This window comes from Delphinapterus leucas, chromosome 3 (genome assembly GCF_059928025.1).
Source record: "Delphinapterus leucas isolate spDelLeu-1000000601 "Yukka" chromosome 3, BTC_Dleu_Yukka2, whole genome shotgun sequence".
Lineage (NCBI taxonomy): Eukaryota > Metazoa > Chordata > Mammalia > Artiodactyla > Monodontidae > Delphinapterus > Delphinapterus leucas.
In genome coordinates, this window is record NC_143131.1 from 127393999 (window position 1) to 127421042 (window position 27044).

The following is a 27044-nucleotide window of genomic DNA, read 5'->3' on the forward strand; positions in this document are numbered from 1 at the left end:
CACTCCCATCTATCCTATCGTCATCTGTGGGCCTCCGCAGGCAGTACAAGAGGAAAAGTGAACAAATTAACATATACTCTATATCGGATAGTGCCCAGTTCGTGGCAGATAATTAAATCAAGACTACTTGCTAGGAAGTGACTAGCAGGAAGTCGCTGAGGAAAGGGCGGTTGGGGGTTTAGCCTGAGACCTGAGAGACAAGTAGAAACCAGGTACTGGAATAAGTTTTCAGGTCCGGAAAGAGAACAAGCTTGGCAAGCAAAGGAGGCCAGGATGGGTGGGAGAGGGCTGAGGGAGGGAGAGATGCCACGTGAGGAGCGTGAGGCATAATGGGCCGGGGCCCAGAGCATTCAGGGCTTCGGGGGCATAGGGAGAAATTTGATATTATCTGTAAATGTCAAGGAAAGCCACTGAGGATTTTAAACGAGGATTGGAATTGCATTTCATATTTTATATTTTCTTTTACATCTTAAAAAGAGCCTCTGGCTATTGGGAACTTTGGTGGAAAGTAAGTTACACTGGGGCAAGAGCCCCTCTAACTTTCTAGCAGACCTTTTCCCATTCAGGGCATCCATTTCTCCATCAATAAAGGAGGGTGGGTGGGAACGCGGGTCCTAAGGAATCGAAGATGAAGACGATACCCCTCGCAAACAAAGAGCAGTTTACAGCTCTCGTTAGATCATTTCCGCGTTTCCCTTGATACTGATTCCTCGCAATACCCTCGGGGTTAAGGCAGAGAACCAGCCATCTGCCTACTTCGAAGATGATTCATCGCCGTGCAAAGGTCAGGAGGAATCTCCGTAAGGGACGCGTGGCTCCTTCTGTACAGGGCAGCCAATCGCAAGGAGGAAAGCGGCCAGGGGGCAGCACCCTTGCCTGTTCTGGCCGCGTCATTGGCTGACAGCCGCGTCGTTCTTCCGCGGTGCCACGTGACTGTGCATACTGAACTTTCGCGGTTAGAGTCGCCTTCTGCACCTCCCCGCAGGTTCCTTCTCGCAGCTCCCCTGGGCCCCGCCTCCTCCAGGGGCCGGGCGATGGGCGGGCAAGGGGGCTGGGGGGTTAAAGGGAGGCCGGCCCGGGAGTGGGCTGCCTCTGCCCGCGCCACCCTATCCCCTCAGACCCGCCGCGGCAGAGGACGCGCCTTGGATCCAGGTCGCACGGGGCGGCCCAGACTCCAGAGGTGAGGAGAGGGGAGGGACTCGAGACGCGGGGGAGACAGCGGTGCCGGCCTTCCCGTGGTCAGCGGGCCCCTCTTGGGGTCGTCCTCGCCTCTGACCCAGGTGTGGTGGGAGGAAGCGCGCACCAACGGTAGCCGCGGGCGGTCGTAGCTGGGCCGTGCGAGGTGGGTGTGCGTAGGAGTTATTTCCTCTGTCGGCAGGGGCGGAGGCAGGGCCAGCGTCAAAGCCCCACTCCCCCAACCCGGGTGATCCCGACCCAACTCCGACGGCAGAGGGCTGCCCACCCTCCACCCAACACTTCGCGCCGGGTGCCCCGCACCCCGCTGGTAACGGTGCGGCTCTTCCGCCAGAGTCCTCGTAGCGCCTTCTCGAACCCAGATATCTGGCAGCAGGACCAAGGAGATAAGAGCCGCCACCACCACCTTAGACTGATGGGGGAACTGAAACTTGGGCAGGAGAGAGGACTTGATTACATTGGTTTTTAAAAACCACACACCTGGTTAAGTACAAATCAGGACCTTTAGTTTTTCAAGACTCATAGACTTAAGTTGAAATTCTTTCACTGGATAGATGGAGACACTGAAAGGACACAGAGGGACAGAGCGTTGCCGAAAATTACACAGCAAGTCATTTGCAGAACTAGGACTTGTACCCAGCTTTACCAAACTCATAGACTATTAGGCTGGGCCCTTCCTTGCACAGATTGGGGATCACGATGAGTTAGACGCATTCAGGACTTAAACTCCTTTCTGGCACTCATTCTAGTACCTTTTTCCTCCTTGTCCCTGAGGCTTTTTATGTGAAATCTGGAACTAATGTGATATCCAGTATTGGGTTAAGCAGAAGTTCTTGTCTTTGAAAGTTGAGTCAAGAAGAAATGGAGGGGGCTTCCCCGGTGGCGCAGTGGTTGAGAGTCCGCCTGCCGATGCAGGGGACGCGGGTTCGTGCCCTGGTCCGGGAAGATCCCACATGCCGCGGAGCGGCTGGGCCCGTGAGCCATGGCCGCTGAGCCTGCGCGTCCGGAGCCTGTGCTCCGCAACGGGAGAGGCCACAACAGTGAGAGGCTCGCGTACCGCAAAAAAAAAAAAAAAGAAGAAATGGTGGGCCAAAGCTGTTGGCAAGAAATAAGCCCCCTTTTTTTTTCTTCAGTAATCTCAAGGGACGGAGACTAGTAGCTGTCATTTACTGAGCAAATGCTATGTGCCAGGCGCTGTGCTAGGTACTTTACTTGGGTTAGTTTTAAAACAACACTGCAAGTTGAGTAATGTTATCCGCATTTTACAGGTGAGAAATTAATGCTGAGTAAAATGAAATTTTTCAGTCAGTGCCATACAGCTGTTGAACAGTTTAGCTGGGATCTGAATAGAGATCTGTCTGACTCCAGAACATACCTAGTGATTCTCCAAATAGGCCCTCAGCCCACTGACTCAGAATCACCCAGGGAGCAGTCTTGGATCTCATCCCTGGATTTGTCTGAGAATCTGCATTTTAACAGATCTTCATGTTTGATATCATTGTATTGTACTATAATTTGCTGCTTCCTGGAGGAAGATCTAGAGATGACCTATTCAGGGATTTGGTGACTAGATTAGATTCACTAGGGGTCATTTTATGCATTGATATTACTTTTAATGAGTATAAACCCCCAGGTAGATGATTGCCAGACTAATTTCTTTCTCTTTTTTTTAATATTTTTTTTTGGTTTGTTTGTTTTTATAAATTTATTTATTTATTTATTTTTGGCTGTGTTGGGTCTTTGGTGCTGTGCGCAGGCTTTCTCTAGTTGAGGTGAGCGGGGGCTACTCTTTGTTGTGGTGCGCAGGCTCCTCATTGCGGTGGCTTCTCTTGTTGCGGAGCACGGGCTCTAGGTGTGCAGGCTTCAGTAGTTGTGGCACGTGGGCTCAGTAGTTGTGGCTTGCGGACTCTAGAGCACAGGCTCAGTAGTTGTGGTACACAGGCTTAGTTGCTCTGCGGAATGTGGGATCTTCCCAGGCCAGGGCTTGAACCTGTGTCCCTTGCATTGGCAGGCAGATTCTTAACCACTGCGCCCCCAGGGAAGCCCCAGACTAATTTCTTGACACAAATTTGGTTATGGTGTATGGGGGTGGAGGGGGAGGAGTAACTGATTTTTCTTCACCACATAGCTCTTTTTTTTTTAAAGATTTTTTTAATATATATTTTAAAAATTTATTCTTTTTTTTTTTTTTTTTGTGGCTGCGTTGGGTCTTCGTTGCTGCGCGTGGGCGTCCTCTAGTTGCGGTGAGCAGGGGCTACTCTTCATTGCGGTGCACCGGCTTTTCACTGCGGTGGCTTCTCTCGTTGTGGAGCACGGGCTCTAGGCGCACAGGCTTCAGTAGTTGTGGCTCGCGGGCTCTAGAGCGCTGGTTCAGTAGTTGTGGCGCACGGACTTAGCTGCTCTGCGGCATGTGGGATCTTTCCTGACCAGGGCTCAAACCCATGTCTCCTGCATTGGCAGGCGGATTCTTTCTTTCTTTCTCTCCCTTCCTTCCTCCCTCCCTCCCTCCCTTCCTTGGGTGTTCGTTGCTGTGTGTGGGCTTTTCTCTAGTTGCAATGAGTGGGGGCTACTCTTTGCTGTGGTGCTGGACTTCTCATTGCAGTGGCTTCTCTTGTTGTGGAGCATGGACTCTAGGCACGTGGGCTTCAGTAGTTGTGGCATGCGGGCTCAGTAGTTGTGGCTCGCAGGTTCTAGAGCACAGGCTCAGTAGTTGTGACACGGTCTTAGTTTCTCCACAGCATGTGGGATCTTCCCGGACCAGGGATCGAACTTGTGTCCCCTGCATTGGCAGGTGGATTCTTAACCACTGCACCGCCAGGGAAGCCCTTTACCACATAGCTCTTAAACTGTTACTCATCCGTTCACTCAACAAATATTTGTTAAGCACTTATTAGGTGCTCTACATGTTTCAAGGTACTGGGGATACAACTATGAACTGTATTAAATATTAAAATTAATAATAGGCTCAGAAATGAGGTGAGCACTTGGCCATAAAATTATTGCTTTGAACTAGCTCCTAAGAGCTCTTAGCAAGGAAATAAATTTGGGGGTCGTGTGGTATTTTAGAAGAGATCTAAGCTTGGAAATTGGAAGATGAGGACTGAAAATCTGGTCCTACCAGTTGAGCAAGTGACTAAACTTTGATGTTTTTCATACTGGAGAATAGGAATTCATACTCTGATTCTCAGATTTATTGAGGAGGCAAGTGGGAGATGTAGATGAAATCTTTTTTAAAATTTTATTAAAATTTTTTTCTTTTTTTCTTTATCTTTTTGGTTTTTTTATTTAGATGAAATCTTTTTGGAAGCAGTGAATTACTATGCAAGGAACTATTTAATTATTTTACCATGGTTTTACATTAAGCTATTTTCCTCTTGGGTATTTTATTATTTTGTCTTATATTGGGCTTTATACAAGAAAAAATATATCGTAGTGCTTTTACTACTGATATAAGCCTTGTGGTAGTTCTTTTTGCATCACAGAAATAAATGGGCATTGTTAATCATTTGTGATAACTGGAAAACAAGGAATATTTTTTTGGCTTCATTATATTAACTTGAAACTTCACCTGTTTGTTCATTTCAATAAACATAGATCTGTAACCATACATAGCAAGTGGGAGGCATTGTGTTAGGTTCTGGGTTATGCAGACACGAGGATGACTTGGTGTCTGCCCTAAAGTGGTACTCTCGTTTGAGACACATGTAAACTTGAGTGCTAAATAGCTATATGTCATGTGTTGGGGAAGCATAGCCTAAGAAGTTTCAGCCCCCTTCTCCTATGTCATTTGAGGTGGGACTTAAAAGATTAGAAAAAGGACCAAGATCGATGGAGATAGAAGGGAAAGACATCCCCAACTGAAGGAACGACATGAGCAAGGGTCCCAAAGGGCAAAGGATGCTTATTAGTATTTTCATGGACTGGTGATTGGAACACTGGTGCATGAAAAGAAGCAAGAGAAAGGCAGTTGCAGGCTCATTCAGAGAGAGAAGACTATACTAAAGTTATTTGACTATATTTCAGTAGGAGGTGGAGAGCCATTGCAGATTTTTGAAGAGTGTATCCAAATGGTTTGATGCCATGTTGTTACAGAATGCTTCTTTTGAAGAAGAGGCATCATGGGATGGTGGTTAAGAACATTGGTTCAATTCAGTGTTTAAGGCTGAAGTATGTCGTCAACTTTCAAATAGTTGAGGGAAAAAAAACCCCGAAACAAACCAACCTGAGTGTATGAAGAGTGCAGAAGTAGTGCAGATGTAGCAAAACATTAACAATTGGTATATTGTTAAATGGGTAAATTGTGAATAAGTGTTCCATGTATCATTCTTTCAACTTTTCTGAATATTTGAAAAGTTTCAAAATAAGCAATCCAGAGACAGAGAGTAGGTTTGAATCAGACAGGTCTTGATTCTCATCATGGTTCTACTGCTTATAAGCTGTGTGAGTACTGGAAAATTATTTCTGAACTATATAGTCCACACCTATTCCAGCCTAGTTTAACTGGAATTTTCCACTTAGGAGAAGAGATTTTTTTGGTAGATGACTTGTTCACATTAATATTAGGTTAATGCTAAGACTTTTCGGGACTTCCCTGGTGGTGCAGTGGTTAAGAATCGCCTGCCAATGCAGGGGACACAGGTTCGAGCCCTGGTCCGGGAAGATCCCACATGCTGCAGAGCAGTTAAGCCCGTGTACCACATCTACTGAGCCCGCCTGCCACAACTACTGAAGCCCGCGCGCCTAGAGCCTGTGCTCCGCAGCAAGAGAAACCACCGCAATGAGAAGCCTGTGCACCGCAACAGAGAGCAGCCCCTTCTCGCTGCAACTAGAGAAAGCCTGCGCGCAGCAACAAAGACCCAGTGCAGCCAAAAAAAAAAAAAAACTTCTCAAGTTTTCTGCAAACCTTAGATTGAGGTTATTTTATATAGTAGCTGTTTATATCCCCTTCTCTGTCTTCTTTTGGATTATTTAGTATTTTCTGTAGTTCCATTTTATCTCCATTGTTTATTAGCCATAACTCTTCGTTATTAATGGGATTGCATTAGAATTTATAGTATGCATCTTTTTAAAAATTTATTTATTTATTTGTGGCTGCGTTGGGTATTCATTGCTGCGTGCAGGCTTTCTCTGGTTGCAGCGAGCAGAGGCTACTCTTCATTGTGGTGCGCGGGCTTCTCATTGTGGTGGCTTCTCTTGCGGAACAGAGGCTCTAGGCACGTGGACTTCAGTAGTTGTGGCATGCAGGCTCAGTAGTTGTAGCTCACAGGCTCCGTAGTTGTAGCGCATGGGCTTAGTTGCTCCGTGGCATGTGGGATCTTCCCCGACCAGGGCTCGAACCCGTGTCCCCTGCATTGGCAGGCGGATTCTTAACCACTGCACCACCAGGGAAGTCCCAATATAGTATGCATCTTTAACTATCACAGTTTGCCTTCAAGTGACATTATACCATTTCATGTATAGTGTAAGAACCTTGCAATACTATGCTTTCTCTCCTGGCTTTCTGTATGTTAAAATATATATATATAACATAACATTGGCCATTTTAACCATTTTAAAGGTACAGTTCAGTAGCATTAAGTACATTCTCAATGTTTTGTAACCATCACTACTATCTATTCCCAAAACTTGAAACAGCAACTCTATAACAATTAGGCAATAACTCTCCATTCCTCCCGGTCCCTGGTAACCTCTAATCTATTTTCTGTCTCTATAAATTTGCCTATTCTAGATATTTAATATAAGTGGAATTATATAATATTTGTCCTTTTGTGTCTGGCTTCTTTCACTCATCAGTGTTGTAGATGAAGAGTATCAGAACTTCATTTCTTTTATTTCTTTATTTTTAAATATTTATTTATTTATTTGGCTGCGCTGGGTCTTTAGTTGTGGCATGCGGGATCTTTTTTAGTTGCGGCGTGTGGGATCTAGTTCCTTGACCAGGGATTGAACCCGGGTCCCCTGCATTGGGAGCATGGAGTCTTAACCACTGGACCACCAGGGAAATCCCTGAACTTCATTTCTTTCAAATGGCTAAATAATATTTCATTGTGTGGCTTAGACCATAATTTTTTTTCCCATTCATCTGTTGATGGATACTTGGGTTGTTTCCACCTTTTGACTATTGTGAATAACACTATTATGAACGTTTGTGTACAAGTATTTGTTTGATCCCTGTTTTCAGTTCTTTTGAGGGTATACCTAAGAGTGTAATTGCTGGGTCATATAGTAATTCCGTTTAACAGTTTGAGGAACTACCGAACTGTTTTCTACAGTGTTTGTACCATTTTACATTCCCAGCGCAATATATTAATTATCTTTCAAAAGTCAGTTAATTCTTTTTGAAAAAAAAATTTTTTTTGTTAAAATAACTTTTAAAAATAGAAACCACTCTATGCATCAACAGAAGACTTATTAAGCCTCCCGGGTGCCCAGCTCTATGCAGGGTGTTGTGAGAGTTCACAACAAGCAGAAAATATCTCCTTGAATAATTTTTAATCTAGTTGGGAAGATAAAGCATACATTCATCTGACATTTATTGAGCATCTAAACAATGGGAATTCAGAGAAAAATGAGATACTATTTATGTGCTGATGACCTATATACTCTTCCCCTCCCCATTTATTTTTTCAATTTTGGCTTCTCTCCTATGCTTGACACCCCCATTTCTAATTGCCTACTGGACATTCTCATTTGGATATCTAATAGAAATCTCAAACCTATGAAATATAAGTCAAACTTTTTTTGCCTCTTATCTTTCCATTTCCTCCTCCATATTCTCATGCACTATCCTTTTGTGTGGTCCACCTAACAGAATTCATGTTAGACGTGTCCATCTCCTTTAAGCACCATCTTGTGTCTAATTGCACCACTGAAATGTCAAACCTCCGTTCCTGCCCTGTCTTGGAATTTATGCCTTTGTCAGCTATAGTTTACAGGATGAAGTCCAGGCTGACAAGAGATTACATAAGAAACTGATCTTTCACTCGGTCTTTTTTTTTTTTTTTTTTTTTAATTTTATTTTTGGCTGCGTTGGGTCTTCATTGCTGCATGCAGGCTCTCTTTAGTTGCGGCGAGCGGGGGCTACTCTTTGTTGCGGTGAGTGGGCTTCTCATTGCGGTGGCTTCTCTTGCTGCGGAGCACAGGCTCTAGGCACGCGGGCTTCAGTAGTTGCCGCATGTGGGCTCAGTAGTTGCAGCACACGGGCTCTAGGGTGCAGGCTCAGTAGTTGTGGCGCACAGGCTTAGTTGCTCCACAGCAAGTGGGGTCTTCCCAGACCAGGGATTGAATCCGTGTCCCCTGCATTGGCAGGTGGATTCTTAACTACTGCGCCACCAGGGAAGTCCCTCACTCCAGTCTTACCTAATGCAGTTTCACCCCAGGAATCTGGCAATCTAGGTGACTTCTTCCTGGGTCTTGGGTTTTCCTGGGACCCTTCACTTGCCTGAGTTTCCTTTATTTTCTTACTTTGCAACTTCCACACATTGGCCTACAGCCTATTCTCTGCTCTCTCAGAGTATGCCAAACCTCTGTTATGGCACTTAGAATGTTATAGTTTATCTGTTTATAAATCTGTCTTAACCCACTGATTGTGGGTAGAAACTGGGTTTCTTATTCATTTTCGTAAGAATTTACTGATCTCCTACTATGTGCTAAGCATTGTTCTTGGTACTGGGGATACAGTAGATATGAGAAAGACTATAAATAATAGTTTTTAAAGAGTTTAAATACATAATATAATTTTCAAAAGTCTCTATGAAAATGCTGTGAAGAAAATAAAGCTAGATGAGGGTTTAGGGAATGATGGAGTGGCAGTATTATTTTATTTGGGATGGTCAAGGAAGGCCATTGTATGGAGAGGATATATAAGCTGAGGCATGAAGGATGAGAAAAGGCCTGCAGAGATCTGAGGGTGTGATTGTTCCAGGCAGAGAACTTGAGCAAGTGCAAAGACCCTAAGAAGGGAATCAACTTGCCATGTTCCAGGAACAGCAAGAAGGCCAGTAGGAAATGAGGGTGGAGAGGTGGGCAGGGTTCAGGTATTATAAGCTATTGGAGTAGCCCATGTGAGATCTGATGGTGGAGGGTAGTGAGAAGTGATTGGATTCCAGATACTCTGGGCAGTGGGGAGAGGATGGATATATTACTCAAGGTAGAGAAGACAGGACTTACTGATGGACTGTATGTGGGAGTCGGGTGGGGATAAGGAAAAGAAATATTGACTCCTAGATTTGTAGTCTAGGTTCTGATGCATTGTGTCTAGCACAGTGGTTAGCTTACAGTAATAAGCAGGCCAGTACCCAGTCTCTAGGAGCTCACATAGAAAGTTAACCAATCCATCCTTGGAAGGCTTGTTGGCACTTCACAGAACAAAGATGGGTCTGAATTTTCATTTCTGGCGGGGGGCAGTCCTCTCACAGTATTAACTTCCTAGTCTAGGGCAAAGGAACAGTGGCCTGGGCTCCAGCTGTCCTGGTTGCAAGCACCTGTAAGTGGGATGGAGACGGATACAGAAGCCTTTGCTCATCCTTAGCTTCCCGGGCCTTACAATGTTGTTATCTTCCCTGAACTTGTCTGACAACAGTGAGTTGGATGATCAGATGGAACAGTGTAAATGGAGACTCTGTCTTGGTTTTACCTGTTTATGGTTTAGTTTTTTTTTTTTTTTTTCTAAAATAATCTTAGGGACTTCCCTGGTGGCGCAGTGGTTAAGAATCCACCTGCCAATGCAGGGGATACAGGTTCGATCCCTGTTCCGGGAAGATCCCACATGCTGCAGAGCAACTAAGCCCGTGCACCACAACTACTGAGCTTGCACTTTAGAGCCCACGAGCCACAACTACTGAAGCCTGCGCACCTAGAGCCTGTGCTCCACAGCAAGAGAAGTCACTACAATGAGAGAAACCCGCGCACCTCAATGAAGTGTAGCCCCCGCTCGCCGCAACTAGAGAAGGCCCGCGTGCAGCAACGAAGACCCAATGCAGCCAAAAATAAATAAATAAAAATAAATAAATTTATAAAAATAAAAAAGAATCTTAAACTAATTTTTATTCATAAAGGGCAAAAAAGGAAAATATTACTTGCTTGCTTGAAAAAGAATTGAATAACATAACAGACCAGAAGATGTAATAAGATAATTATTGTCAAATGAGTGATACAGTAAGTGATTTTCTCGAAAACCTTCAGCGCCTATGCAGTGTCTGCAGGTGAAAGTCTGCCTTTCTTAACCTGGCATAAAAGCCTTCCAGAATCTCCCCTAGGCACCTTTGCCGCTTTCTCTCTCATTGATCTCCCATATGCATCTGGTGCTCTAAACGTATCACACTATTTCTCATTCTTTCCCTCCAACCCCAGAACTATTGCTAGTTGTGTTTTCTTTTCCCTCATCCGTTTTCCAAGTCCTTCCCTCATTCTTTCATCTCCGACCCAGACTTCAGATCCCAGGTGAGATATGTTGTTCCCTGGAAGCCTTTCTAAACTGCTGTCTCTTGCAGATTCCTTCCCTGCTTAGATGCTCTGATCCTAGTAGTTGGCAGCTTCAGTTTTATTTAGCAGGGAGTTGTGGCATACATACACAGAGCAGAGCATGAATATGGAATCGTTATGTTTCAGAGGCAGACTTTACCAATCTCTGAACACCGTTGCCTTCCAAAAAGGCATTTCAGTTTCACAAATTGCAAAACTGTTTCATATGCACTATTGGTTAAAATTATATGCTGTAATTACTTACCAAAAGTAGACATTGTTTCTCTTATATCTGCAAAATTTCCAAAAGAAGTTGGCTGACCACTGTCAGGCTTACATAGAAGGGATATCCCTCTCTTTTAGTTCAGTTCTCTTAGACTCTCGGTAATTCACACGGGAAACAGTGCCAGTGCTGCTGTTTAGTCACCAGGATAAGACAGCTTTCTAAGTAGTCACACTGCATGTGCCTAATTAAAGAAGAAAGTACAGAAATGTTTTTCCTTTTTGTGTTGCCTGCACTGCCATTATACTTTAATATATGAATATGTAAATGTATTTTTCAAATGTTTTGTTGATTTTTTCCTCCAGTTCCTGCAACGTAATGTGGAAGGTTCAAGTGTTTTCTTCTTGAACCTTTCTCTTCTTCACTCTCAATTATCAATGTTGATAAAGGGAGAAACTACCCTAGATGATACAGGAGAATCCTATTTTACTGAATTTCATGGAATATGTAGTATGTATTCCAACTTTCTGAAAATGGGAGTCTGGCTATAGACTGTATTTCAAGGATAAACACTGTAACTTCATTTTTCATGAAGCAGTTGGTGAGTACTGTAATTGAAAGCAGTAACAGGCTTGGGGGAATGAGAGGATTTTTGTGCAAAAAGGGATACTTGAAAAATTTGTTCCAGAGTAGATATTTCCACCTGAAAATAAATATTGCTTTGCATCCTACTTTTTCTGTATTTCAGTTATTTGGTTAGCAAATATTTTCATTTCTATTTTCGAAAGCATGTACTTGGACACTTCAGGGGATACAAAGATGAAACAGAATGGAGCTTGCTCTCAAGGAGCTTAATTTGTATGGAGGTCATACCTACAATTTAGTTTAAGATAATTTTTAATGTAGTTTTATATTGTTTGGGGTTTTAAAGTAGCCTTGAAAAAAGGGAAAAAAAGTAGTTTTGAGGAGAATTTTAAGGAGTGACTAGGATCAGTAAAAGACTATAGATGGTTTTTGGATTCAGACTGATGGCTAAATCATTTCCACTTCTAGGACTGTTTGTGAGTGAATACCTAATTTTTTGAGAGCTGGAGATGGAAAAGGACTATGGCCATGAGTATAGAGAAAGGAGAGTTGGGCACAAGTTTGTAGATGTCAGTGCCAGGTCATTTTGGGTAGCAGGTAGGTGAAACTGGGATGTGTAGGATAACTGAATTTCAAAGTGTTTAGAAGTACCTGAAGTTAGAGAAAGCTAATTAGGTAGGTGATAGGAATAGTAACATGCTCAAAAAAAGAGCTATTCTTGGAGTCTTAAAATCTGGATTTTATTATCTGGCTCAGTCACTTACACAAGCTAAATGAATTACTAAATTGGTCAAGACATTTCACTTTATTATGATCTATCTATATCTTTATATTTAATGTGGGTTTCTTATAGACAGCATATAGTTGGGTCTTATTTTTTAAATCTTATCTGACAGTCTGTTTAATTGGCATGTTTAGACTATTCACATTTTTAAAATATTTTATTTTTGGCTGCGTTGGATTTTTGTTGCTGTGCAAGGGCTTTCTCTAGTTGCGGTGAGCAGGGGCTACTCTTCGTTGCAGTGCACGGGCTTCTCATTGCGGTGGCTTCTCTTGTTGCGGAGCACGGGCTCTAGGCACGCAGGTTTCAGTAGTTGCAGCACGCAGGCTTCAGTAGTTGTGGCTCGCGGGCTCTAGAGCGCAGGCTTGGTAGTTGCGGCGCACGGGCTTAGTTGCTCCCCGGCATGTGGGATCTTCCCAGACCAGGGATCGAACCCATGTCCCCTGCATTGGCAGGCGAATTCCCAACCACTGCACCACCAGGGAAGCCCCGACTATTCACATTTAATGTGGTTTTTTTTAATATGTTTGGATTAAATTCTACCATCTTGCTAGCTGTTTTCAATGTGTTCTATCTGTTTTGGGTCTCATTCTTCTTTTGGGTTAATTGAGAATTTTTTATGATTCTATTTTGTCTCCACAATTAGCTTATCATTTATATCTTAAAACATTTATCGGTTACCCTTGAGTTTACAATGTACATCTTTAATCAGAGCCTACCTTCAAATAGTATTATATTACTTCATATATAGTATAAGACCTTACAATTCTTAATTCCCCCTACCATTCTTTGTGCTCTTGTTTTGTGCATTTTATTTTGCATGTGCTGTAAAAATGCATTTCTATTTTTGCGTTAGACAGTTATTTTTTTTAGAGCAATTAAAGATTTTTTTAGTTAAAAATAAATATTGTTTTCATTTGTTCCATTTCTTAGACTTTATTTGTTGTGTACTGTGCAGACCTGAGTTTTTGTCTGGTGTGTGTGTGTGTGTGTGTGTGTGTGTGTGTGTGTGTAGTAGTGCTGGTCTGCTGGCAATACTCTTAGTGTTGGTCTGAGAAAGTTTTTATTTCTTCTTCATCCTTCAAAAAATATTTTCTCTGGGATGGAATTCTGGGTTGACAGTCATATTTCTGTGATAAAGGTATCACTCCATCTTCTGGCTTGTATGGTTTCCAATAAGAAGTCTGCTGTAATTCATATCTTTGTTCCTGTGTATGTAGTGTGTTTTTTCTTTTTTTTCCTTTGGCTGTCTTTAGAATTTTATCTTTGTCTTTTGTTTTCAGCAGTTTGAATATGATATGTATAGGTGTGTGGTGCTGTGTTGTTTGGTTTGGTTTTGTATTTGTCCTTCTTGGTATTCTCAGAGATTCTTGGATCTATAGTTTGGTATCTGTCATTAATTTTGGAAAATTCTTGGCTATTATGTCTTCAAATATTCCTTCCACCCATTCTCTGTCTTCTCTTTTTGGGATTCTAATTATGCATAAGTTAGTTTGTTTAATACATCCCACAGCTCTTGGATTTTCTCTTAAATTATTATTTTTCATTTTTTTTTTAATTCTGTTTTTCTGTTTTAGTTTGGGTAATGTCTATCGACCTATCTTCAATTTCATTGATTCTCTCTTTGGCTCTGTCAGGTTTGATGGTCCTGTCAGAGGCATTCTTTATCTCTGTTACCACGTTTTTCACTTTTAGTATTACATTTCAGTTCTTTCTTACAGTTTCCATCATCCTGTTGCACTTTCTAGTATTAATTTTTATCTTTTTACTTTCCAGCTAGCTGCCATATAGGGTGAGATTTGAATTTTGTTAGTTTTTTCTTATGCCTCTTTTAGGTTTGGAAAAGCGTTTTGGCCCAGAACTCACTAAGAACTATTCCAAAATAGAAGGACATAAGGAATGCACTCAAACTAGCTTGGCGTGAAAGTAGGAAGTGAGAAGAGAGTTATAGACCAGTTGCACTGAGGAATGAAGAGCTGCTGTGTATATTCACCAATCTGATTGACTTGCCCAGGGTAAGTGGTCATCTAAATCTGTTCTTTTCTTCCTTATCTATTTAACAAGACCATCAATGTAACTACTGTTTTACTCTTGTTCAGTGGGATGACCAGCTATAGCCCTTTTATCCTAAACAAAATTAATGTGGGTTACTTTTACAAATATTGTGTTCTTGAATGGGTCATGGGTCCTGGATTATGGCACCTTGGCAACATTAGGCTTATAGAACCTCACAAGAGCCTATCTTTCTGTCAGTTCTGAGGCAGGAAACTACCCGAGTCCTTTGTCTAATATATTTTATCTCTTATTGGCCACAGTCATAAATTTGTTTATTCATTTATTATTTCCTTCATTCAAATATTTTGTAAGCCTGCTACCTCAGAGGTACCGTACATTGTTGATGATTACAATGATGAACAAGATGTCCTTTCCTCCAGGACCTGGAGAGACTCTTCCTTAACTAATACAAAAGTATGATTAGTACTGTAACAGAGGCGTGAAGTGCTATGGGACACAGATTCATTTGGTCTGGGGTCAGTGCTTTGAAGAAGAGAGAGCATTTTAACTGGGTTTTAAAAATGATTGGGGTCTTGATAGAGAGTTGGATGGCCATTCTAAGCTAAGCAAACAGCCAACGCAAAGCCACTGATTTGTGAAGTGTTTGGCAGTTTACACTCTGTTCCTCTGAAGGTCTGTTTCTTTTTCCTTCTCTTTTACTCTTATTACAAGACTTATTTTTTGTTGTCCCTCCTCTCTTTTTGCTTATTTTTACCTTCTTTGTTTTCCTGTAGTTCTTAGCGGTAGGTCTTATGGCAGTAGTTTTATAGTTTAGGACCCGGAGATGCAGTATCACCTGGATCTCCTCCTAGTTGAAGTGTTGGGCAACATTATTCCTCTATTCAGCTTATGTTTTAGAGTGTATACTTAGGATAGTAAAGCGAATCTTTCTTTGCATGAATATAGATCCTGCCCTTAGGGCAGATATGACTCTATACTAGAACAAAGTAGAATAGAACAAAACCTTTCAGAGATCAGACGCTTGCCCCATCAGCCTACTGCATGCTGTTGATGTTTCTTTCCTTCAGCAGTCTCTTATCAGCTTCTCTCTTTTCTTTCCTACCAAACCAGAGCATGTTGTTCAAAGACACAAATGCATTCTGTGCTAGTTTTTTTTTTTTTTCTCAAAACATACCTTTACTCTGTCACTCACATTTTCTTTCTGTTTATTTTCAACAGCTAGTAGGTTATCTTAAAAAGGACCCACCCCCTGAAAAAACAAAAACAAAAAAACCATCTTCCTTGTTTCAGGGACTTTTGCAGGTAAGGTAGGTGTCAAGGTTTGAGACCAGATCCTCTTTTGCAGTATTCATGGGGGTGAAAAATCTGAAAATAAGACTGTTAGTAGCATATAGAAAGGAGGAGACAGGCTACCCCAGTACCGTTTCTGGAGAAAAAAATTTCAGGAGGAGCCAGGCAGAGATGGAGAAGAATCCTTGATAGTTTATACTTTTGGGAAGTCCTGTACTCAGTGACTTATTTGCTTTAACTTGGTCTGATTCTTTTTTCCTGGATCAAGACAAATGAGGCTCAACTAAGGAAAGTGATAAGATACTACCCCCAAGTGAACTCCTCTTAACTCTCATGAATGACAAGTAGGACTGTTAAAATGTGTGAGTACCGAGAATTACTTAATCAGTTAACCCTCGTATTTTCTCTGGGGTAGGAGGCTGAAACATCTATCTCCAGAAATGTCTTTGAAAAATAAAGAGCAAGATGACCAATACAGTCCTCCATCTAGGATCCATCTGGAGCATGAAGAGGAATCACGTAATGACTTCCAGCAATTTGAGACCAATGATCAATGCAGACCTCATGCTAGGATCCATTTGGAGCCTCAAGAGAAACCGGATACTAACTTCAAGCAATTTGTCATCAAAAAACTAGAGAAGAGTTGCCAGTGCAGTTCAACCAAAGCCAGAAATATCATTTTCGGCTTCCTTCCTGTTTTGCAGTGGCTCCCAAAATATAATCTGAAGAAAAACATTTTAGGAGATGTGATGTCTGGCTTGATTGTGGGCATCTTATTGGTGCCCCAATCCATTGCTTATTCTCTCCTGGCTGGCCAAGAACCTGTCTATGGTCTGTACACATCTTTTTTTGCCAGCTTCATTTATTTCCTACTGGGTACCTCCCGTCACATTTCTGTGGGCATTTTTGGAGTACTGTGCCTTATGATTGGTGAAGTAGTTGACCGAGAACTATACAAAGCTGGCTATGACACTGCCCATGTTGCTTCTTCTTTAGGAGCGGTTTCAAATGAGAGCACATTATTAAGCCAGCCATCAGGCAAGATATGTGACAAAAGTTGCTATGCAATTATAGTTGGCAGCACTGTAACCTTTATGGCTGGAGTTTATCAGGTAAGAAACAGTGGAATAAGTGGTTGTTTCTGGCAAAAGAAATCACTATGCATGAAATCTCAGATCTGTAAGGGAACTTAGCAATCATAATAATTAAAGCTATCTTTTATTGAATGCTCAGGATATGGAAGAGGTAGAGCCAAAATTTAAACCCTGGTTTGACTCCACAGGTAAGATAAGGCTGCTTCTATTTTCTCAACCCTAGGCAGCCTCTTAACCAATGAATTTCAGTCAGCCAGAATTCAATTATTTGATTGTAAAAATTCAGACCAGAAAGGGACCTCAGACCACCTAGTACAACTTCTTAATTTTGTATGTCGAGAACTATCAGATTTGCTTGAAGTTATTTGTGGTTTGTTATTGGCAGAGTCAGCACTAACAGGGAAGAGGGCAACAGAATGAGGGTTGGGAGAGGAAGAGTGCAAGAGTTTTTCAAACTACAGATGACTTCCCCCCTTGTTCTAGAATTGCTGCTCTAATGAGTGACTCTCACTAAAGATAGTAGTTTTCCTGGACTGCTGGGAAGGGAAGAAGTTGGGGACCACTATTTCATGCTATCAGCCAGGAGAAGGATTAGAAATGAAATTCTTTTGGGTCTCCCATAGAATCCACTAATCTGCCATTTTCATCATGCCTCTGCCTTTTGGCATTCAGGAGTCAGTGCCAACATTAAACCTCTTCTCTGTTACAGACATGTGGAACCAATGTAGGAGGGGGAAGAGTAGCTCACTTTACTAGGTGCTTGGATAGAAGGAGAGGGAGAAGGGACTGGTGTGCAGAAGAGTTGTGCTCCTCAGAGTTCATTTGTGCTTTTTTGTTAGTATGCCTCACCAAGAATGAGGAAGGGTGCAATAGAATTCTGAGGAATTATTGGGAAGAGGAAAAAGAAAGAAAGAAAATGTTATATCTTTGAGGATATAGAATTAACATGGGAGGCAGTATGGCATAAGCACATATGCATTGGATGAAAATAGTCTCTCAGTTTGAAGTTAGATTAAAGAACTCTATAATAATTTTTAAAGTGTGATTCTATTTTGATGTGAATCTAGTTTTTTGTTTTATCAGTTAAAACTTTACTTTTACGGTAATGATATGTAATTTAAAGAAAAATACATGTTTTTTAAATTAGAATTTTTCCAACTTGTGTTTTTATCATTTCTCATGGATCCTTGAGAAATTTTTTTCTTTTTCAAAGCGACCTGAACCTTATTCAAGTTTAAGAAACATTGTGCAAGAAAGTAGGAATCCTAAGCTCTTGTCTGGGCTAGTCAGTAAGGGCAAGTTGCTTAGCCCTCTGAGTGTCAGTAAAATGAGACCTCTCTTTGTAAAATGAGAGGATTGATAAATGATTGTTTTTTTTCTAGCTCTGACATTCTGTGGTGCTCTGATGGTATGTCTCCACACAAAGAAATACCAGGGGAATACAGGATTTAGAAGCTCTTTTCCATTTATATTTAACACCTGTATATCCTTCCTTCCAGGTAGCGATGGGCTTCTTTCAAGTGGGCTTTGTTTCAGTCTACCTCTCAGATGCCTTGCTGAGTGGATTTGTCACTGGTGCCTCCTTCACAGTCCTTACATCTCAGGCCAAGTATCTCCTTGGACTCAGCCTTCCTCGGAGTAGTGGTGTGGGATCACTCATCACTACTTGGATACATATCTTCAGAAACATCCATAAGACCAATATCTGTGATCTCATCACCAGCCTTTTGTGCCTTTTGGTTCTTTTGCCAACCAAAGAACTCAATGAGCGCCTCAAGTCCAAACTTAAGGCACCTATTCCTACTGAACTCTTTGTTGTTGTGGCAGCCACATTAGCCTCTCATTTTGGAAAACTAAATGAGAAATACAATACCAGTATTGCTGGACATATTCCCACTGGGTTTTTGCCACCCAAAGCGCCGGACTGGAACTTAATTCCTAATGTGGCTGTAGATGCAATAGCTATTTCTATCATTGGGTTCGCTATTACTGTATCACTTTCTGAGATGTTTGCCAAGAAACATGGCTACACAGTCAAAGCTAATCAGGAAATGTATGCCATCGGCTTTTGCAATATCATTCCTTCCTTCTTCCACTGCTTTGCTACTAGTGCAGCTCTTGCAAAGACATTGGTTAAAGAATCCACAGGCTGTCAAAGTCAGCTTTCTGGTGTGGTGACAGCTCTGGTTCTTTTGTTGGTCCTCTTGGTAATAGCTCCTTTATTCTATTCCCTTCAGAAAAGTGTCCTTGGTGTGATCACTATTGTGAATCTCCGGGGAGCCCTACGTAAATTTAAGGATCTGCCCGAGATGTGGAGGATTAGCAGAATGGATACAGTTATCTGGTTTGTTACTATGCTGTCCTCTGCACTGATAAGTACTGAAATAGGCCTGCTCGTTGGGGTTTGTTTTTCTCTGTTTTGTGTCATCCTCCGCACTCAGAAGCCAGAGGCTTCATTGCTTGGTGTGGTGGAAGAGTCTGAAATCTTTGAATCCATGTCTGCCTACAAGAACCTTCAGGCTAAGTCAGGCATCAAGATTTTCCGCTTTGTAGCCCCTCTCTACTACATAAACAAAGAATATTTTAAATCTTCCTTATACAAAAAAACTCTCAACCCAGTCTTAGTAAAGGCAGCTCAGAAGAAGGCAGTAAAGAAAAAGATCAAAAAGGAAACAGCAACTCTCAGTGGAATCCGGGATGAAGTTTCAGTGCAACTTTCCCATGATCCCTTAGAGTTCCATACCATAGTGGTTGACTGTAGTGCAATACAATTTTTAGATACAGCAGGGATCCATACACTGAAAGAAGTTCGCAGAGATTATGAAGCCATTGGCATCCAGGTTCTGCTGGCTCAGTGCAATCCCTCTGTGAGGGATTCCCTGGCCCGGGGAGAGTACTGCAAAAAGGAAGAAGAAAACCTTCTGTTTTATAGTGTATATGAAGCAATGACTTTTGCAGAAGACTCTCAAAATCGGAAAGATATATATGTTCCCAATGGTCTGAGTTTTTCCAGTGATTGATTGAGAAAGTAAATAGAAGGAAGAACACTGTCTAGCCCCAGAGGTTAAAATTTCAAGTTTTTTAACATTTTATACTGTGGAACTGGAAATTGTTGCACACTAGAAATTTTAACCTTTTGGCTCGACAGAATTCTTCCTTTGAAACTGATGGCCTTTGTAGATACACGGATGCAGCAGAGCTTTTAGTTAGGCAGAATCAAAAAGAAGAAAATATTGTGCTTTTAAGCTTTCTTGCAGATATGAGATATTCTTGGAATTAAATAAATATCTATTGAATTGAACTGTAAAGTAGCCCCAAAACTTAATTACCGTCTTGTTTTAGGAGATTTGCATCTGGGCTGCTCCTTCTCCAGGAGGTAAAGGGGTAAAGTTGGCATTTACATGAGAAGTGCTGGAGCCTGTTTGGCATGGCTCTTTGGAGAGGGAGTAGAAAGGAAGTAGGGAGAGAATGTTGTGTGTGCTCTCCTAACAGCAGGTCAAGAGGCTTCTGGGGTAAGGGTAGTAACTAGACAAGCTTGTTCTCACTTGTAATTCTCTATTCCCTGTCTTTGCCCCCCAGATGGCAGTCGGATCTCTGGCTTTTAATAAGAAAGCACCATTCCTCTCGGGCACAATCTTATCAGGAGTCTGATGGCTGAGCAGGTTCGTGAAATCCTACCAGCCAGCCCCATATTATACAGAACGCTCTTGGTGATACATTTGATGTTTTTAGTCAGCCTTTTTGTTTAGGGTAAGTAGGTAAGAAAAGAGCTCTTCATTATCAGCCAACATAATGAGAATCCTCTGTCTCTTCTGTGATCCCTATCTGTCCCTGTTTCTGAGTATTTCTCTACCATTAAGCTCTGTTTTAACTTTCAGTCATTTAGTGTGTTTCCCATGGAATCTGTCCTAAACTGCTATGTCTGATTACCAGTGAGTGACAAGTTTGCCAGATAAAAGGCAAAATGCTGACTCAGCAATTTTATGTAGCCTTTTAAATGAGCTTGAGGCAAACTGTTCAGGACAAATTACAAAAAGGAATGATTGACAGCTTCCCTTAAGACTGTTTATTTAGCAGTGAATTTTTTTTTCTTTCCCATTGTATTTTAGCAAGGGTCAGCTGGGAATTGACAGTCTTTCTCATATTTGAGAAGCTGCTGGTCACCTTTACTCTGCAAGAAAAATTTATTATAACCAATGGAAAAGAATTCATAGAAGTGATAAGAGTGCTTCCAAAAGAACATCAATAATTGTAGATGTTTTAGTGAAACAAAGCTAATGCTTACTGCCATGTACCCTATTGATGTACAATAAATATTGATGACAGTGACAGCATTTAACTCTTTAGGCCACCTCAAACTATTATGTAAGAGAATTTAGAAGCATCACATTTATACAACCTAAGTTCTGTGGGTGTATTATTTATGATAGCTGGTCACAGGTTTTGGCCCAGAAATACTTCCTTTTGAAAAGCAAGTATGTCTGACATTGAAAGCTTATAGTTCTGTATCTGTACTTTCAAGGGCGAGGGAAAAAAAACACAGGTTTTCCAAAGTTAGGACTAGTTGATGTGAAATGGAAACATTTAGCACACCATTTTAAACAAACAAGATAAAAATTGCAAAAGTGAAAAACCATTTTTAACCCACTCCTACATTCTAAACAGTTTAAATATTTATAAGAAGCAAAGCCTATGTGTAGGGCATCTATTGGTGTGGAAGACTTTGAACCATCTTTCTTGTTGGCTCCATAAACTGCAAGTGTTGCTTTTCTTTTGGTAGAGCTCTGCCCATCAGTTTACATGAAAAATGCCTGTCTGTTATTAAAACAAAGCAATTTCTTAGGAGCTAGATTTCTGTCTTTGAGGTGACTGACATCATGATTAAATGTAATAGTGTCCTGAGTTTTAACATCCTTTTAGAACTTAAGTCTAGAATTTCAGAAATGTTAACTGCTGTTTGTATTTGTGTCTTTTGCTTATTGTTTGTAGCCAGTATTTGCTGTTTCTCTCCAGTCTTATGAATAGTAATAGTAAAATCAGAGTGTCTTGGTTGTCATTTGTTTCCAACCCCTCTTGTACCTCCACAAGCCAGGTTTGAATCCAGATCATTGTAGATATCCAGTGCCATGTGACAGAGTAATGAGTACATGTTCAAGACGACTCTATAATTTAGCAAACCCTAACACAGCAAAAAAAAAAAAAAAAAAAAAGCATAGAATTTGGAAAATCTCTTAAAAGAACAGAGTAACAGGGTTTGTCTTTTACCTGCCATTTCTGTCCATAACGTGGATATAAGCAATTCTGGAACTTTATGCAGTTAGCAGATTCTTGAATTGTGTTCTGGTTTGTTCTTCTCCCACCTACCCAAACAAACAAGAGATTCCGCTCCCGCTTTTGAAAGCCATTTGTAAAAATATTTAAGGTATCACTAGAATTTAAATCTTACCTTCTCTGCCTGGTTTGAAGTCTGCCTATACTTACATGTTCAGATTTTTTGATTGCTGGTATTTAAAGGAATCAAACCTGAAACTAAAATCTAATTTACCAATAAAACTAACATTTTTCATTTGCTTTCTTACTCAAGGGTTTGGACTTTAATTCATTAGGTGATATTTTACACACTTTACTGATATGAAGATATCATGCTTACTCTAAACTTTAGAGTCTAAATGAAGCATATTTGCATTGCTTATTGATAAATGTACAAAATTCTGAATATCTTAAATTGGTCATTTAATTGAAATATGTGTACACTCTTGATGGTTAAAACAACCAGAGGGGTGGAGTGGGCCAGTGCACCGAGAGACTAAGGGTAACATTCCAGAGACAGATGAAGGGAATAGACCATTGAAAAGACTATCTGACCAAACAAGGGATAAAAGAGAGGGACTCAGTTGAATAGGATCCAATCCCTGGTTAGCCACGCACAACAGTAGGAAGACCAGGATTAAGAGCCGCACCTTAGTTTGAAAGCAAGCTCAGAACTGGATTCTGCTTCCAGAAGGGGAGGGCACAGGTTCACCAAAGCTGAAAGAGCTGGTAGCCAAGGTTGGGGCCAAAGCCCGGGTTGACCTACTCCAGAGCACTAGACTGAGTGACTGTAGCCTCTGATGGTAGTAAAATTGACAGATGCCTAGTTGACTTTTTTTTTTTTTTTTAAAGAAGGATCAAAGGAAAGCACAATTTGGATAGTCTGACTTAGCTTTTAAACATTAGTAGACTGAAGCCAAAATTTGTTGGTAAATTTACAGCATGGTAAATGGTGATCTTTGAACTGTGTCAGGGTGTCAGATGAGTTCATTAGGCTATTCTAATGCTAATGACCACATTTTAACAAGAACAGTAATTCTCTGCGTGGGTATTCTCTTAGTAATTTGTCATTTAAGATCACACAGTCTGGGTGTTAGCCCGGATCTTAATATAAAAGTAAGAAAAGTGTTACAGTGAATTTCTTGGGAACTTAAATTGAGCCTAGAAGTTATAATGATAAATTCAAGCTTTGTGATCCTTATTAATGTTCTTAATGAATTGTTTTCCTCTATGTGTTGCTATAGATGAGCCCTAACATCAATGTAGACAATACCTCAAATACTTCCTGAGGACCTATGCAGGAGTCTAGGGCCCTGGGCCAGGTGCTGGGACTACAGTACTAAATCCAGTAGGTGGGCTATATGCTAACTCTTTTAGTAACACATGGCGACGCTTGGAGGTGCTTTATGGAGGGGCTAAGCTGAGCTTGGACTGAGATCTGAGCAGGAGGCAGGCAGCTGAGGCAAACAAGGACGCCCCTGGTCTATTCAAGGAATGATTGCACAGTGACAAGGTAAGAATCCTACCGATAGGATTTAGACTTTGCTTAATTTTTCTGTTCTTTACTGTTTCTCTTTTTTTTCCTTCTACTGTTTTATCTGTTCTAGTGATGCCTTATTTGAAATTGGGCTTTAAGAACTGCAAAAAGGAAGAAATTGGATCTAGAAGGCTTTTAGGCTCTGAACTAATTTGGCTTTTTTTTTTTTTTTTGGTGTAAGGATTTTAGATAATCGTGAGTGGAATCATTCATTTGAGTGCTAATAACAAGAATGAAAATTATAATGCAATAGCCCAAAATAATATACCAGCTAGTTTGTTATCATAGCCTATTATTAAAGTGAAATACTGTAAGTATACAATTTTAGGGTTTTTTTTTTTTTTGAATGTTAGTAACTTTAGAAATGGAGAATTTAGATGTAGGAGTGGGAGAAATTTATTTTTATAAGGTTATTTTTATCCTGACAAGGACTATTTTTTAAAAAAGTGTTTTGCACCTGAAATTTTAAAGTAAACATGTTAAATACAGTTATACCGAATAGTGGAGTTTTTGGCATGTATTTTATTTTTCTCCTAGTGATATAAAATAGGAAGGAGATATTGAATTATGAAAACTGGAATGATGAAGGACACTAAATGCTTTTATTGGAGCTACCATGTTTGTAAATCTATGCTGGAACATTGTATAACCTTTCTTGGATTTGAATTATGGCTCCGAAATTGGCCAAATAATTATAATCTTCTTAAAAATACCAACGACAGAATTTCTAACTGAAGGTTTTCACTTGGCAAACAGACAAGCAGCCTTAGCCAGAAAGGGTTTTTAACTGCAGTTTTAAGAAACTTATTTTAGGGAAGTTCTTTTCCCACACCCCATTCCCCATCCCTAAAATAATAAGTTACTTGGAATGAAACTGCTCTTGCCTTTTCAATTCAAATCAGTTGGGAAGTTACTGTTTGAGTTCTGATGCTGCCATGATTTCTCAAAAATTAGTGTGAACAAACCAGTCTGTATAAAACGCTACGGTTTTTGGTCTCCTCTGCAATTTTGTATACAAATCAAGACGATAAAGGGTGAGAGGTGAATGAACTTAAAATCTCAGTCTTGTTTATTCACTAAAAAAGTATACTGCCTTTTTTTTTTACAATTTATTCAAGGCTAATGACTTTGGGGAATATGTTTCATACCATGTATATCTTTTTAAATTAAAGCAAGTGCCTTGATGCTATTCCACATAAATCTTGCTTAACCCTCTATGGGATGAGGATGAGTTATTAATGGATTACAGCCTATTGCAGGAGAGGGGGAATTGGTTAATAGCAGATCGTTTTCATCTGGGATCTATTTGTGATGTTTATTATATAAGATCCTATATGTGTTGTGATCTAGAGGTGTCATTTCATTTGTCTGCTAATAAATTGTTATGCTAATAAAATACTACTGTGTATAAATTATTCAAGTGTAAGGGGGCAGTGTTTCTAACTAAGGAACACATTCAGGTCACCAGTGAGCTTTACAATACCATCTCTTTACATTTGGAGGGTGATTCAGTCATTCATTTTCCCCATCAGACAAAAGTATCTGTCCTTACAGAAAGTCTTAAAGCATAAAGAAACCCAGTTCTTTCCTTTTTGCTCTGGGGTCCTGAGTGAGTCATTTCACCCTTTGGGGACTTAATTTTTCCATCGGTGAAAGAGGGAAGAGAACTAGATTGCTCGAAAACCCTTCGAGTTCTTGTGTTGCATGACTCCTATTCCATACTGTGTTGAAATCAGAAAACCCAAATCTGGCTTATGTTTTACTACTGTCCTAACACTGAATTTTGAGCCACATTTTCCCCATCAGTACATTGAGGCTAACACCTTATACCAGCTAAGTGAGAGAAGTGGGCGTGCAGCTCCTAACTGGAGCACACGGCTTTGTAAGAACTAATCGGCACCACCCCCGTCCGCCCCCCACCCTCCCCACCCCGCCCCATACCTGCGGAGAGCCTCTCTCGAATGTCCTCCTTCTTCTGCTTCTCAACTTTGTAGAAGTGGGAGTGTGAGTATAGGCTTAAGGACAGTTTTCAGTCTTCCTTTTGCAGTATTTCTGTAACCCTGAGCATTCTGCCTCTAAGCTCATCCTTACCCACAGAGTGAAGGAGGGTGCACCCACTCTGTCTGCATGCAGCATCTGGGATCCAGAGCCCCTGAAGCGCCTCACACACTCATTCTCTAGCATCTCCTCCAGCCAACTTGGAGGATTGTGCTATCCCATCTGTCCTTTCAATGCTTATGTCCTTGGCCTTGTCTCTCATTTAATTTTCTGATCCAGTTGTGACTGATGAAAGTATGGCTTTTCTTGGAGAAATATTCACATGTGCATGTATATACATACACGTGATTATTAAAAAGGCTGGTTCATGGACCCCATATCATAAACACCTTGCATTGTAAGCTCTCCCCAGATGACTACATCCACATTTATGGCTTCAACTACCTTATTATATGCATGCTAACGGCAGCCAAACATGATTTCCAGCCTGACATTTCTAGAACACCAACCAGCATTATCTGTCTATATATAAATCTCCACAGCTGTTACTGGACAGTTCAACCTGGATGCCCAGGGGCATTTCATAAGCAACATACACCCACACTCCTCCTGTTTTATCTATCTTGATAATGGCATGAGCTAGCTACTCAAGCCAGAATCCTGGGAAATTCTAGAATATTCCTCTTCAACTCACACACCAAATCCATCTACCTGGCAAGAGTCTTTCAAATCCAACATCTCTTTCGTGCCCTCAGTGTGTATCATTTCTGTTCAGGATGATGCCATAGCCTAAGTAGTTTACCTGTATCTCTACAGCTCAGCCTCCACACTAGTTATCAATCAATTTCTAAAAAATAATTTGACGTTTGCTACTTGTAAGTGGTTCTCCAATGTTTTCAGGGTAAGTTCAAAATGAATGCTTTAGCCCACAAGACCTTAAAAACTATGATCTTGCTTACATCTCCATCTTACCACACATCCTTTGCTTGACATACCTACCTCTGACCTTAACTGTTCCCAAATGGGCCATTTTGTAATACCCCAGACCTTTATATATGCTGTTCCTTCTGCCAGGAATTGCTTCCCCACCCCATATACCTAACTCCCTACTCCTCCTTCCAGATACTTCATATTAAGTGTCCCTTGCTCTTGGCAACATTTCCTATTGAATTCCTCTTCTCTCATGCAGGGGCTCCTTTGGGCTCTATCTCTACTCCTGTAAATTCTCTGACTATTCTCTAAAATGGCATTTACCACTCTGTATTATTATTTTTTCCCTCTCATCTATCTCCTCTGCTTACTGGACTGCTTGAGGGTAGGGTCATGAACTTAATTCATCCTTAGAGCCTCTCTGGCCAGCAGTGGGTATTTTATAAGGTCCAATATTTCAGTGATTACTGAAGGCATGGATATGTTTGATGGGTGGCTATTTCTCTAACACTGGCTCATTTGTAGGGCACATCAATTATCTGCCCAGGGTCAATTACATGGCCTGTGGTTATCAGTAGGTGAAGGGATAGGTGTGTATAATGGGGTGAATTGGGTAGTTTGAGG

The 27044-nt window shown here is 41.0% G+C and overlaps 1 protein-coding gene across 2 annotated transcripts; it reads left to right on the forward strand.

Moving 5' to 3' along the window:
- The first annotated feature begins 948 nt into the window (after window positions 1–948).
- On the forward strand, window positions 949–25343 carry SLC26A2 (solute carrier family 26 member 2). Of its 2 annotated transcripts, XM_022590093.3 has the most exons (5): window positions 949–1180; window positions 14081–14260; window positions 15967–16382; window positions 16548–16663; window positions 18145–25343. In XM_022590093.3, exons 3-5 carry the CDS (start codon window positions 15992–15994, stop codon window positions 19663–19665), a joined length of 2028 nt encoding a protein of 675 aa, XP_022445801.1. In that variant the 5' UTR covers window positions 949–1180; window positions 14081–14260; window positions 15967–15991; the 3' UTR covers window positions 19666–25343. The 2 variants fall into 2 exon arrangements, with proteins under 2 accessions (XP_022445801.1, XP_022445800.1); XM_022590092.3 differs by having other exon boundaries at window positions 15967–16663; window positions 18145–25341.
- Window positions 25344–27044: the final 1701 nt, after the last annotated feature.